General features: G+C 48.9%; 1 protein-coding gene across 1 annotated transcript in view; it reads left to right on the plus strand.

The window, feature by feature from the left end:
• Nucleotides 1–4,139: 4,139 nt before the first annotated feature.
• Nucleotides 4,140–14,811, plus strand: part of GALNT5 (polypeptide N-acetylgalactosaminyltransferase 5) — a gene marked incomplete at its 3' end in the record, with an annotated part of 36,696 nt that continues 26,024 nt past the window's right edge. The window contains exon 1 of the mRNA XM_082197999.1: nucleotides 4,140–6,021. Coding sequence (XP_082054125.1) covers nucleotides 4,706–6,021 — 1,316 coding nt within the window. The 5' untranslated portion in view covers nucleotides 4,140–4,705. The remainder of the gene's footprint in view (nucleotides 6,022–14,811) is intronic.

Genomic DNA, 14,811 nt, shown 5'->3' on the forward strand with positions numbered 1-14,811 from the left:
CTGTGGAACGCCCTCCCATCAGATGTCAAAGTGATAAACAACTACCTGACATTCAGAAGACATCTTAAGGCAGCCCTGTTCAGGGAAGTTTTTTATGTGTGATATTTTAGTGTTTTTTGGTTTTTATGAAAGCCGCCCAGAGTGGCTGGGGAAACCCAGCCAGATGGGCGGGGTACAAATAATAAATTATTATTATTATAAGACTTGTCAACCAGTTCTTCCAAAGTCTTCCTAAATTATAAAGCTCCAAAATACAGGCCAAAAGAGAGCAGGTCTGGGAAGAGCGAGGCATACAATGGGCACCACCAGTGAAAAGGCCCTGCTCCACGTAGCTCCTACCCTGCCATTTGACAGGGTGCTCACTTGCTCTCCTTCTTGACATGTTATGCTCTCTATTGGAGTCTCCAGGTCCAGTACAAAGACCATAAGAAGGGAGAGCAGGGACCTTGAAGTTCCCAACAGCTGTTAAACAAGCAACCAAGCAAGCAAGCACACAGGTCACCTTTGTCACAGTCAGGATGCCTATGTTCTGGCCAGACCTGCGCCTAATCTTGTTTTTGTAAAATTTTGTTTGTCCTCAGTAATCAAAATTATATTATCAACATATACAAGCAGAAAAGTTGTTTCCCTTCATTTACAAGCAATCGTACAAAACAAAGTGACACTAATAAAGAAAAGTTCCAGGGTGACAACAGAAAGCAAACTAAAAATGCTTTTGCAGTTCATCAAAACTATCCAGCAATATCAAGTTATAGGAAAATTGGTGGTATTAACAGTAATCCTTCTAGTTGGTTAATTACAAGTGTGTTACAGGTAGAAATACTGTTTGTAATGAAGCGAGAGCAGTAGTTTACTTGCTCAAATTAACAAATAAGACAGTTTTGAGAATTTAAACTCTAGATTAAAATTGATTACTTAATTGAGAAGGGGATTGTAACAAAAACACTGGGGCCTAATTGAATAGTAGAGTGCCTGGTGGGCAATCTCATCCTTTATTTCCACACTGTGGCTGCAGACCAAAGCACTCGTCAGGAGAGCTATGAGATTCAGGTGAGGGTTAGATGCCTTGTCAATCCCAGCAGGTATATAACAGGAAGACCTGGCCTGCCCAGCCACTCTGTGTTGCTTCCAGCATATACAAAAACATAATAAAACATTAAAATCTTCCCAAACAGGGCTTTCTTCAGAAGTCTTCTAAAGGTTGTATCTCCTTGACATCTGATGGGTGTTCCACAGGAAGGGAGCCACTACCGAGAAGACCCTCTGCCTGGTTTCGTGTAACCTCATGTCTCATGGTGAGGGAACTGCCAGAACGCCCTCGGAGGTAGACCTTGGTGTCTGTCCTGTAGTGAAGTATGTGATCCATTCCTTTCTGAAGACCCCAGGTTGCTCTGACACCTGAGATGCCTTGATTTCTTATTTTATTACTAAGCAACAACCTCCACTTCTGAAGCCCTGCACTTAAAAGAATCTAATAAAAACCTATGTGTTTTATTTAACACCAGATTTCCTTTCCGGTGTTAGGCTGACCCTCAGTATTTTTCTAATGTTAAGAGTGGTCTGAAGTTAATTAACCAGTTCATACCCATAAAGGCTGCTGCCCCATGTTGAGCAAGTCTGTTCAAACAAACCCTGCACGTTTGTATTTGCTGAGCAGGAAAACCAGACGGCAAAGTTTGCGGTGGAGCTGTTTGACCATGCCATTTCCATCTGTGAAATGTTTCATGATTCATAATATGCAAGCACCAGATTCACAGCGAGGGTATTCCCCTTCATTCACTGTGAATAATTCATTCATTTGGTAGATAGGAATCGACTCAAAACATCCCGTTTTATTTGGGCTGGCCACTCACTGTGATTTGTTGCTATCAGAGGCTGCAGCCCTGTGACAGGGTGTGGGGGCTTTTGGAGCCTCAGTGTGAAAACCTCCATTTGGAGCATGTTGCATCCTAGGCCTTGTGCTTGCAAGGCCACTTCTATCAATAGGCAGAGTGAGGCAACTGCCTCAGGCAGATTTTGGTTTTCATGAAAGGGCAGAGAACCGTGTTACTCAATTTTTATTTTTACTTTGCGCAGAGATGATATTTGCACTTAACACTGTTTCTGTATGTTGCTGGGGTTTTTAATATATATATTTTGACTTCATTTTTTATACTTGCCACTAAACACGTATTATTTAGTAGATACCTATATTATTAAGTATCTACATAATACAGTGGTACCTCGGGTTAAGTACTTAATTCGTTCCAGAGGTCCGTACTTAACCTGAAACTGTTCTTAACCTGAAGCACCACTTTAGCTAATGGGGCCTCCTGCTACCGCCGCGCCGCCGGAGCACGATTTCTATTCTCAACCTGAAGCAAAGTTCTTAACCTGAAGCACTATTTCTGGGTTAGCGGAGTCTGTAACCTGAAGCGTATGTAACCTGAAGGATATGTAACCCAAGGTACCACTGTGGGGTGTGTGTGTGTGTGTGTGTGTATATATATATATATATATATATATATATATATATATATATATACAGTGGTGCCTCGCAAGACGAAAAGAATCCGTTCTGTGATTCTCTTCGTCTAGCGGTTTTTTCGTCTTGCGAAGCAAGCCCATTGACGGATTAGCGGATTAGCGCTATTAGCGGCTTTTAGCGGCTTATCTGCTGATCGGATCAGCTGATAAGCGGCTTAGCGACTTAGAAAAAGGGGGGGAGGGGAAAAACCAGCGGGAACTCGCAAGACATTGTCGTCTTGCGAAGCAAGCCCATAGGAAATTCGTTTTGCGAAGCACCTCCAAAACGGAAAACTCTTTCGTCTAGCGAGTTTTCCGTCTTGCGAGGCATTCGTCTTGTGGGGCACCACTGTATATATATGTTAGATATGTACATTATGTCACCTGTTGTGTTACTTTGTTGTAAACTGCCCTGTGGTGTGATATATAAACTCCAACCACACATACTGCTGTTTGATGTGTGTCCCCGCCTCAAACCAGTTTCAGTCCAACTAGAAAACTGGATGCGCAATAAGCAGTAGTGGGAACATAGCCTGAGAGCCATTGTGCCTGTGCAGATGAGCATGCAAATGAACAGGAGTTCTAGGGGGGTTGCAGGGTCTGGGAAACTGAAAAAGTCATGTGCGTTGGGTGAAGACATCCTCGCCCTGATGCCAACAATTCTGTACATGCAGATGTGTTTCTCTGTGTTCCAAGCCACTAATGTGAATATACCCTTAGGCCCAGGAGTTTAATGCATGTATTAAACCTCCAGGCCTATCAGGACTTTTCCTGGGCCACAGCCCTCAGAGACCCTGTTCCACACACTCAAGTGCTTTTGCCTGAGTGGTGGAAAGCATCCTTGAATTGTGATAGTGCCTCTTTCTTGCCCAGATAGAGCAAGGTAGAGAAATAGGGATGGGCGGGGGTGTATACACCTTTGACTTTTGCCTGGGTGGAATGTAGCCTACTGTACAAAGCTTGAGTCACACTTGTTGCTCCAACCACTTTTTGACTCTGACTCCACCCACTGCTGCACCTGGCCCCACACAGCACTGGAACACAGACCTCAGAAATTTCCTCTTGAGGGAATGTAGCTGCTTGGTTGAAAACAAGTTATTCAGTCCTGCTTTATGCAAAACATCTCTGAAGGGTGGTGTATATATCTTAAGACCCTCTTCCAGGCATCTGGCTGTGATTTCTCAGCAGTGGGGAGCGGGGTGATTTTTTAACATGCTCAGAAGAAAATTATTTCTCAAGGGACACCATTTGTTCCATTGCTGGCAGAGCTGGCTGCGAATGGACACAGCAAAGTCCTATCTTAAAAATGAATAAAGAAAGAGAGAAAGGAAATCCTTACTGTACCCCAGAACGGCATGCAACTCTATTTTTTCAAAAAGCTATCATAGTGTCCCAAAAATGACCCCTTTTCTTGAGGAAGCAAGGCTTGGTTGGTTTTAGTTTTATGATGTATTGTACAGTATTTGGTATTCACATTTTGCATATTTCTGTAGCGAACCGCCCTGGGATCTTCGGGTGAAGGGAAAGAATACAAATTTAATAAATAATCACGATACTAATTAATCAGAAAGGGAGAATTTTCCCCGTGACAAGCTTCAAACCACAAAGCGGATCTTCGCTGCCAGTGTTTGCAAAGGCGCAACCGGGTCGAGGTGGCGGCGGCAGCCAAGGAGCCACGCGGCACTCTCTCAGGAACTTTGCAAAGCTGGAGGTTGTTTGCTGCTCCGGGAAGGTGTTGGGTTACAGAGGAGGAATGAGAGCGGAGAGGGGGTGGGGGAGGCGGGAAGAGAGAAAGGGAGCAATTGCTCCAGCAGCTGATCTGCTGCAGCCGCCTGCAAGGTTCCTTCCCAGCCCAGCCAGGGCAGCGTGCGCCTAGCCTGGAGCAGGAAGGGTCCGGGCGAAGAGGCGAGGCGGGCGGGCAGACCATCAGGCAAGTGGCCCCGGGGGCGCTCGGGCCATGCCGCGTGGCTGCGAGGCGCGCGCCGAGCCCCGGAGACGATGCCACGCAGGCAGGGAGCAACAGGCGGCCGGCGCGGCGGCGGTTCCCCCTAGATCGAGATGCCCAGGGCGGGCAGCGGGGAGCGGCAGCCTCGGCTAGAGCAGCAGGCCTAGGAAGCCTCCCGAGCGGGGAAGGAGGGCCCCAGGAGGCGCCTCCGGCTGTGCCCGGAGCGACCCGAGGAGAACTTTTCTCTCTGCCGAGATGAACAAGCTGCGGAAGCTTTTCCGAGGCAGCGGGCGAGCCTTGGCCTTCATCTTCGCCGCCTCGGTGGTGTGGCTGCTCTTCGACATGGCAGCGCTGCGCCTCTCCTTCGGCGAGATCAACACCCGCGTCCTCAAGGAGGAGATGGTGCGGCGGGAGAGGCTGCGCGGCTGGCGGGAGAAGAGCTTCGACGGCGCCCGACCAGGAGAGGAGCTCCGGGCGCCGCCAGGGGCGCTGCCAAGGGGCCTCGAGGAGGAGAAGGGACGCGGCGGCCCAAGCAAGAAGAGGGGGAAGCCGGGCGCCCAATGGAGGCGCGCAACCCCCCAAGCGGCGGCAGCAGCTCCCAGCCTGCACTGGACGGCCGCCGTCGACGTCCGGAGCCACGCTCCGTCCGCCCCCGCGGAGAAGAAATGGAGCGCGGAGGCCGGCTCCCCTCGCCCGCCGCCCACAAAGCCGCCTCTTGCCAGCGGGTCGCCGGGGCGGGCGCTCGACGCTCCTGCCGTCGGAAGCAAAGTCGCCGCCAAAGGGCCCGGGCCGTTAAGCACGGGATCCAGGGGGAGAGAGGCGGCGGTTTTTATACCCGACGGTGGATTAGGGGAGAAAGGCGCCTTGGCTGGATTGCCCACCAACGGAAGCAAATCTGGGGGACCTCGGGGCAGCCCCGGGCTACTGAACGGGCCAAATGTCCCTGCAAAGATGCCCGGGGGCCTGGATTTGCCTGCCGCTTCGGAAACAGCGCAGAAGTCTCCGGGTGCGCCACGTCCAGGAAAGCTGTCCGAGGAGGAGGCGGCCAGAATTGCCGGTGCAAAAGTCGTCCTGTCTAACCAAGTAGTGCTTATAAGCAAGGAGGGGGCGCGGGTGGTCTCCGCGGCCGCGCAGGCTCCCGAAGGCGGAGGACGTGGAGCCGTCGGGGAAAAGGCGCGAGTGACTGCCGGCAAAATCCAAGAGGGCCCGAGAGCGGCGGGGGCGACCCAGGAGGTCGCTGTTAAGGGAGCGGCGGCGACCCTAAAAGTTATTCCAGTTGGAAGGGCTGAGCTAGGGAAGGCGGATGGGACTCGTTCCGCCCATCAGGACCAATCAAGGCAAACCAATAGGACCCATTTCACAGAAAGGGCCAAGCTACACAAAGTGTTGACTATTGATAGGACCTTGGCCCCAAGGGACCCCAAAGCGCTGGGTCAGTATGGGCGCCCTGCGGTGGTCCCAGGCGAGAAGGAAGAGGAGGCGAAAAGGAGGTGGAAGGAGGGGAACTTCAATGTCTTCCTAAGTGACCTCATTCCACTAGACCGAGCCATCGAGGACACAAGGCCTGCTGGGTAAGAGACCCGATTTCTTGCCTTGCACAAGTCTAGACTTGGGCTAGCATGAATTGCCCAGTGATCAAATGGATTTTATGCCACTTGCTTCGCGTTAGTTGCCAATAAATCTTGAGCAGCAATGGAAACATTAACATTTAGCGTAAAAAGAAACCCATCCCCATTCATTTTATAGGAAGCCACAACAATGCTTTTCATATACTGGGTGCAAGCACTGCCTTTGTGCAGTGGTACCTTGGCTGTCGAACGGCTTGGCTCCCAAACACATCGGCTCCCGAATGCTACAAACCTGGAAGTAAGTGTTCCAGTTTGCGAACCTTTTTTGGAAGCTGTACGTCCAATGCGGCTTCTGATTGAGTACAGGAAGCGTCTGCAGCCAATCGGAAGTTGCACCTTGGTTTTCGAACAGTTCCGGGAGTCGAATGGACTCACAGAACGGATTAGGTGCAACAACCAAGTACCACTGTACACAGTTTTAAGACTGGCTCCCACTTTAAACTAAAGTATCAACTGGAAACAAGCATCCTATATAGTCTTTAATAATCCAAATTAACACGTTAATTTAATATGTGTGTTATAATAACTGTTTCTTAAATTTTAACATCCAGCCTTACACACGCTAGCATGCAGAAATGATAATAATATACTTATAGTAAACAAATCCCTGTGTCCCTGAATAATGCTACCTTTTTCCCGCAGCTAAGCTGAGAATCTCGCTAAAGTTCTTTAAGGTTCTCAATGAACCCTGTTTTCTGGCTCACACTAGCTCTCCAAATCAGGACCATGTTGTTGATCGGTAATCACTGTACCTATAGGATGAATATAGGATGTATATAGGATGAAACATTTCATACTGTATTGCCTGGCTTCATAGTTCATGGCATTGTAACTGTTCTCTATAGCGGTGGCTTGATTAATAAACTGTCTGGTGACAGGTTCTTCCTATACAGTGGTGCCCCGCAAGATGAATGCCTCGCAAGACGAAAAACCCGCTAGACAAAAGGGTTTTCCGTTTTTCAATGCGCTTCGCAAGACGAATGTCCCTATGGGCTTGCTTCGCAAGACGAAAACGTCTTGCGAGTCTTGCTATTTTTTTTCGCTCCCCCCCTTTTTCTAAGCCGCTAATAGCCAGTGTGGTGTAGTGGTTAGGAGCGGTAGTCGCGTAATCTGGGAAACCGGGTTCGCGTCTCCACTCCTCCACATGCAGCTGCTGGGTGACCTTGGGCCAGTCACACTTCTGTGAAGTCTCTCAGCCCCACTCACCTCACAGAGTGTTTGTTGTGGGGGAGGAAGGGAAAGGAGAATGTTAGCCGCTTTGAGACTCCTGAAGGGGAGTGAAAGGCGGGATATCAAATCCAAACTCTTCTTCTTCTTCTTCTTTTAGCCGCTAATCCGCTAAGCCTTTAATAGCCGCTAAACCGCTAATAGGGTTGCTTCGCAAGTCGAAAGAACCGCTAGACGAAGAGAATCGCGGAACGGATTATTTTCGTCTTGCGAGGCACCACTGTATTGTATCTATAGATACAGTGGTACCTCTGGATGCGAACGGGATCCGTTCTGGAGCCCCGTTCGCATCCTGAAGCGAACGTAACACACAACTGTGCTTCTGCACATGCGTGGGTCACATTTTGCCGCTTCCGCGCATGCGCGTGACGTCATTTTGAGTGTCTGCGCATGCGCGAGCAGCGAAACCTGGAAGTAACGTGCTCCATTACTTCTGGATTGCCGCAGAGTGCAACCTGAAAAAAATTCATCCTGAAGCTACTTCAACCCAAGGTATGACTGTAACAGGTCCTGGCTTGTTTGAGTGCTAACCTAACCTGGGCACTAGGTGGCAGTAGAATTGAAGAAATGTCTGGAACAGGATGCTCTTGGGTCTGTTGAGGTGTTATGTGTAACCCAAGAAAATTACAGTAACAAAAAGAACATGCAGGGCAATGGAGTGTTTAATTCAGAGTGGGGTTGCTCTTTTAGCTACACCCCCAACATCATGTCTCCTCCTACCAAGTGTGTGTTGCACAAAAAGCCCCAACAAGCAAACAGCTATGTACATGTTAGGGGTTCCATCAGGTTTCCTTGGCGCCTCTACATGCGAGCAGCTGTTGGACTGCCATCTGGAGGTCGAAAGGGTCCATCGCTCTAATCATTGATCACACTGGGACTCCATCCTGGAAGGTGAGGTTTTTCCACCGTGAATCATTTTGACATGTGTTGGCAATATATAGAATATCTGTTAAGCTCCTCTAATGGCAAGGAAGCACTTCAAGAGGGAGCTTTCCTTGCTGGATTTGATGCTGGGAGTGAGCTGATTCTCTGCATTTCTTGATTGCGGCACTCAGTATAGAGTGAGGTGGGGGGGCAGGTATATTTTCCAGAGCGGCTGTGGATTGTTCTAATATTTTCTGTTTGCGCAGTAGTTCAGCCTGAGAGCCATTATTATAAACTCTCAAGAGTTAAGTGGGGGAATTCTCCCAGGCAAATCCAGCGCATTGCTGTAAGAGGAGACAAAGTCAACTCTTTTGAAGGGTGATGTGGAGGAACTCAAACATTGGGACGTGGCTCAGCCGCTGCTCAAGTGTATGAGGGCTGGGAGAAATAATGGGAAGATACTTGAGCTTCACTGATCCCTTACACTAAATTCAAGCATCACAATCTGAAGAAGTTTTGCTCAGAAGCCAGTCATACTTATTCCAATAGGACCTGCTCCCTAATCTAATTGTTGGCCAATTGCAGCATTGAGGAACCTCCAGCCCGCAGGCCTAATGAACACCCCCTCAGCTTCCTCAACCAAGTCACCCATCTGCCCTACCCTTCATAGAATTGTACAGTTGAAAGAAACCACAAGGGTCATTTAGCCCAACCCTCTGCAGTGCAGGAATCTTTTGACCAACACAGGGCTCAAACTCACAACCCTGAGATTAAGAATATCGTGCTCTAACAACTGAGCTGTCCCAGAGGCCGTCTATGTCGTCAGATGTGTGTCTAGGCCCAAAAGGGGTTTGTGGAGCCCCATGCATTGCTTTTTGCAAGCCCCGGCCATCAGCTGACCAGCAGGACTCTCATAGAATGGCGCGCATCCCTTTGAACACCTGACAATAGGCTGATGGTTGGTGCTTGCACCACGCTGCATATAGGCTCTGTGCAAGCTCCGAAGATCAGCAGATTGTTAGCACTACAAAGTTTCATGAGAAGCTTATTCCCCTCCTCCAGTTTTAATTTTAAACCCTGCGGGCAAAATCATTCTGATGCCAGGTGGTTTTACAGGTGAGGGGCCGCCAACGTGAAATGTGGCGGGTGGGGACAGAAGGATCCAGGCAGCTGACCGGATCTAGTTCCTTGCCCTTTATCTGTCATGTTTCGTTAGCACTGATTACATTGCCTTTTGATAAGATAAAGTGGCTTGTAAAACATTTTCAATGAATAGATGTGCCTGTTGTTGCTAGTCCTACCATTAGGCAGTGTGAGGCGGCAGCCTCAGGCGGTAGAAGCTGGGAGGGCAGAGCAGGACATGGCCTGCTCTGTGCCGCTCCCTAAGCTAGCTAGCTGCCCTCAGGTGTATAGGAGGACTCACTTTTTTAGAGCTGAGGTAAGGTTTGGTGGCCAGTCTTGTCAGCTTCTCGATATGGAATTGTGCGGGAGGGAACGCCATCTCACCCTTTGCCTCAGGCAGCAAAATGTTCTGGTCCGGCCCTGAGCATTACCTCATTAAGCAGCCATAGGATTGTGGCCTGAGGCACTGGAGTAAGCTGTTCCGCTATCCTATTCTTTCTTAATCGAAAGTCCCACAACAGCATAAATCTGCAGGGCGTGTGCACTCAGGGTGCTGTGTCAGAGTCCAAAGTAGAAGTGGTGTCTACGGAAATGAGCCTGCAGTTTTCTCGGTCAAGATGACCAGCCCAGCTGTGGGAGTGTTAATTCAGGCATCGGAGTACACACAGAAAACTGGAAAGTTGTCCATCAGATTAGGTAGCCTGCACTGTTACCACAAAGCTAGCAGAACAGTTAGTGACGCACTCGTTCACTGGGGGGGGGGGGGACTGTTTCTTTTTGCAGCGTTGAATACGGAGCACAAGGATTTCCTTTTTCTTTCTTTTTTTTTGCTCAGCTTAGCTTATCAGCTTTGGAGAAGGAACGTTCCTGCCCATGAGGGAAATCAATTGCCAAATTGTGTCAGGTGCGACAAGGAAGTTGTGCGAGTGTATTGTTGGCACTGAACAAGTTTCTCCACTGTGAACATGCTGAAAAGTTTGCTTTGGCAAACAAGTATTTCCTCTATAATCTGCCTAGGGTGGTGGATGTTGCTGGTTTTTTAAAAAAAACCACACTCTCCTCTTCTTCTTCTTCTTCTTCTTCTTCTTCTTCTTCTTCTTCTCCTCACGTTTTAATTATTTAAAATGCCCTGGGAGTTTGTTTTATCCTAGTGCAGGGCTTGAGGTAATGCTTTTACTGAGGTAATACATTTAAAGCACATATTGTCTCCCTCCCCCAGGAATCGTGGGAACTGTAGTTTACCCCCTCGCACATACAGAGACAGCTATTATTCCCAGCACCCTTAACAAACTACAGTTCCCAGCGTTCTTTGAGGGAGAAATAAGTTTTAAATGTATGGTGTGAATGTAGCCAAGAGCTACATTGCCTCAGGAGCAATTTGTTTGGGGGGAGGGCAGGGCCAGGTAGGTGAGGTCCAAATCCAAAGTTGTTATGGCCCTCTTTCTTTCTTTCTTTCTTTCTTTCTTTCTTTCTTTCTTTCTTTCTCTCCCTCCCTCCCTCTTTCTTTCTTTCTTTCTTTCTTTCTTTCTTTCTTTCTGCCACCTCCTTTTCTATTTGTATTTTTTTGCATCTCGTTCTGCTACCCCTTCCTCCACCCACCTTTTCCCCTTCTTCCTTGTCACTCAGGTGAAATTGTCCCGGGGGTGTAGGTACCCCACCTCTTCTCTACTGCAAGGACAATCCTGGTATAACACAGTGAGGCTTTGTTTAGGCTTCTCAGCCTCCCCGGCTGCTAAGCGGAGCAGCCGCCACAGACACTTCCCTGCATATCCTCCAGCCTCCAGAGCTTCAACTCTGGTTATTTTGGTCTGGATTAGAGAGAGACCTGGAGAGCAGAGGGGAATAGGGATTTAGAGGCTTTTTAGAGGGTGCTCTCCCATTGTATGCAATTACACTTAGGTGCATGAGGGCCCGGGACGTAACCCCTGTGTAAGTGGAGGTGATGCTTGCACCATATATTACAGGTTCACCTTCTATGCGCCTACCTTATAGCCCAGCAGTGAATGTACCTGCCTTATACCAGGTCAGGCCATTTGTTCATCAAGTCAAGATTCTCTACTCGTGACGGCTGTAGCTCTCCAGCGTCTTTTCCACCATCTCTCTCTCTCTCTCTCTCTCTCTCTCTCTCTCTCTCTCTTTCTAACTTCCCTTGCTGTGAGGCCTGCTTGGAAATTTCAGCCGTCTCCCCAAACAAAACGTCCCAGAGGCAAGGGAGGCAAAGATACGGATATGGGGGAACAACAACCACATAAAACATTCTCAAGGAACAATTGAGAGAATTGACTCTGTGAGAAGTTCTTTGGTAAGATGCTGTGGCCTTCTCAAGATCCCCTTGAAGATATTGGAGCTTAGGGAGCGAAGGCCCCCCTTAAGGCACCAAATCTGGCCCACCAATGAATTGCAAATAGGAATGGAGAGAAATGCTTTTCCCTCAGCTTTTGTTCAAGCAGGAAAGACTCAGACCTGACCCAGCCCTTTGCCTCCTCCTCCTTTTTACTGCTATGAAATGAAATGACAAATTCATTGAAATGGGAGAAATTTTTATCGCCCCCTCAGATCTGCAGATTTTGTTCTGTTCCTTCTTGATATATAGGCCTAGTGGGCTACATTCAGACCTTGTTGCTTTGCAGACATCAGCATTCGCCGGCTTAGGTAGAGCGAAAGGAGAGGCTTTTATTTTGACAAGCTAACAACAACAACAAAAGTTTTGCAAATACAGTGGTACCTCGGGTTAAGTACTTAATTCGTTCCGGAGGTCCGTACTTAACCTGAAACTGTTCTTAACCTGAAGCACCACTTTAGCTAATGGGGCCTCCCGCTGCTTCCGCACCGCCGGAGCCCGATTTCTGTTCTTATCCTGAAGCAAAGTTCTTAACCAGAGGTACTATTTCTGGGTTAGCGGAGTGTGTAACCTGAAGCGTATGTAACCTGAAGCGTATGTAACCTGAAGCGTATGTAACCCGAGGTACCACTGTATTATTATGGTTGCTAGTTAGTCGCTTTGCTCTAAGAAATGTCTCAAAGGAGTCCCTTTGAGACATTTCTTAGAGCAAAGCGACTAACTAGCAACCATAATAATACAGTGGTACACAACAGAACAGAACAGAACACAACAGAAATACGAAAACCGGTTGTAGTAAACACAGAGGGAGGAGGAAAGAGGGATGCGTTGGTCAAAGTCCTTGCATTGAATTGGGCTGCCAGCAAGCATCCCCAGGGAGAACGTTTCCTAGCTGGGTTGCAACAACTGAGAAGACCCTCTCCAGTCACCACCCATGTAACCTTACATGGCAGGGGTGCCTGGGGAATGGCTTCAGAAGCAGTTGCAATGTTCTGTTTTGCATTTTTTACATTTTACATTTAAAGTACCCTTTTTGCCAGTAAAACAATTGGCCTACTTCAAGGTTTTAACTTAACTGGCCCTGCAGCTCCCAGTCTCAGCAGCCTGCTTTGGCCGCAGTGTTCCACAGTGTATTTATATAATCATGATTAACAAGGACAAATGGCTACACACCGGCTAAGGAAGTATTGTTGGTGCTAAATAGGCATTTTAGCTGTTTTTCCTTATTGCTGGTCTTAACGTTTCAGCGTTTTATATCTTCTCACATTCCTACTTCTATGAAACATGGAGAAACGACTGTAATTTCTTTCTTATAGGATTTCACACATCCGGCCTGCAGCCACTAGAGTGCACTAGAAATCTATTTTCCACCGCTTCCGGAATAAAACTAGGATTGTTCGTATCTGTTTCCAAACTGAAAATCACTTCGGAATACAGTCATACCTCATGTTACGTTTGCTTCAGGTTGCGTGTTTTCAGGTTGCATCCCGCGGCGACCCAGAAGTACCAGAAAGGGGTACTTCCAGGTTTCGCCGCATGCGCAGATGTGCAAAATGACCGCATGCGCAGAAGCGGCAAATCACGATGCGCAGATGCGGGCTGCATTCTGCTCAGGTTGCGAACGGGCCTCCGGAACGGATCCCGTTCGCAACCAGAGTGTCAGGGGATGGTTAGCTGCTTGTGCTTAAAATTGTGCCCCTTCAGAGTTTGTGCGACCCCACAAACCTCTGTGTGTGACAGAGCTCCTCAGACATGTCTGCCCTAGTCACTAGTAGAGTCTGACAGTGGCTGTCTGTGGAAGCGCTTCCAGCAAAGAAGTTCCTTAACGGAAACGCGTCTCCTGGACTCACGACGTGGCAGCTTCCGGCGAAGCATGGGTCTCCCTGCAGTAGCTTCTGACACCTCCCCGCTATTTTCGCTCGAAGTGTCTCTCACCCCTTTCTCTTCCCTGCTGCTTCCTGCCTGGGCTGCTGCGTCTCTCTCAGCATTACTGAGATCCTCCTCCAGAGACCCCGCGCTCCCCCTGCTGGTCCCTGCTTTGGCTGTTGACTCTCTCCCAGTCTCTGGGAGCCTTACCACTTCCCTTTCCTCCGATGTCAGTTCCCTGACATCCACCTCCCCTCCAGGGCCCCCCTCTCCCCCGCCCCTACTTTCTCCTCTGGGCGGTGAGGAGCTGAAACCCCTAAAAGAATCCTCTTCATCTTCAGACGTCTCGAACAATTCCCTCCATCGGTCTTCGTTCCGACTCGCTGAATCCTCCTCCACCTCGGAATCAGCGAACCCCTCCAACTCTTCTTCGTCGTCGGTGGTGGCGAAGTATTCCCTCCGGAACCTCGCCACTGGCTGGGGTTTTCTAGGGAATCTCTGATGAAAAGTTTCAATCAAAACCTCGTCATCTACCTCCTCTGCCCTGACCCAGGTGTTTTCCGACTCCGGCTCCCCTTCCCACATTACCAAATACTCTACTTGCTCTCCCCTCCACCTGGAATCGAGAATCTCCGCTACATGGTAGCTGTGTTCTTTTTCCTCCATAGCTGGTCCCCTATTGACCCTCCCCTCTCTGTCCCCTATATACGGTGACAGCAATGATCTGTGGAACACTGGGTGCAACTTCATGTGGTTCGGTAACCGGAGTCTGAAAGCCACTGGGTTGACCTGTTGCGTGACTTCAAATGGGCCCAGTCTTTTGGGTCTTAACTTCTTACAACCTCCTTTAAATGGTAACCCTTGGGTGGACAGCCACACCTGGTCCCCCACCCTAATGCTTTCCCCTTCCCTTCTGGTTTTGTCTGCCTGCCTCTTATATTCCTCCTTCGCCCTGTTTAAATTAAGTTGGAGCTGGCGATGGATCGCTTCCATTTCTTCAACGAACTGTTCTGCGGCAGGAACGCTCCAGTTCTCCCCCTCCCCCCCTGGGAAGGCTCGGGGATGACACCCGTGATTGGCCAAAAAAGGGCTCATCCCCGTGGACACGTTCTCTGCATTGTTATAGGCAAATTCTGCCAACGCCAGCTTCTCCACCCAATCATTCTCTCTGTCATTCACATAACACCTCAAATATTGCTGGAGGACACCATTAGCTCTTTCCGCCTGCCCATTGGTTTCTGGATGCCGGGCAGTGGAAAAATTCACCTCTACGTGCAATAAGCTCATGAGCTTCCTCCAGAACCTGGAAGTAA

This window comes from Podarcis vaucheri, assembly GCF_965113315.1.
Source record: "Podarcis vaucheri genome assembly, chromosome: 1".
Taxonomy (NCBI): Eukaryota; Metazoa; Chordata; class Lepidosauria; order Squamata; family Lacertidae; genus Podarcis; species Podarcis vaucheri.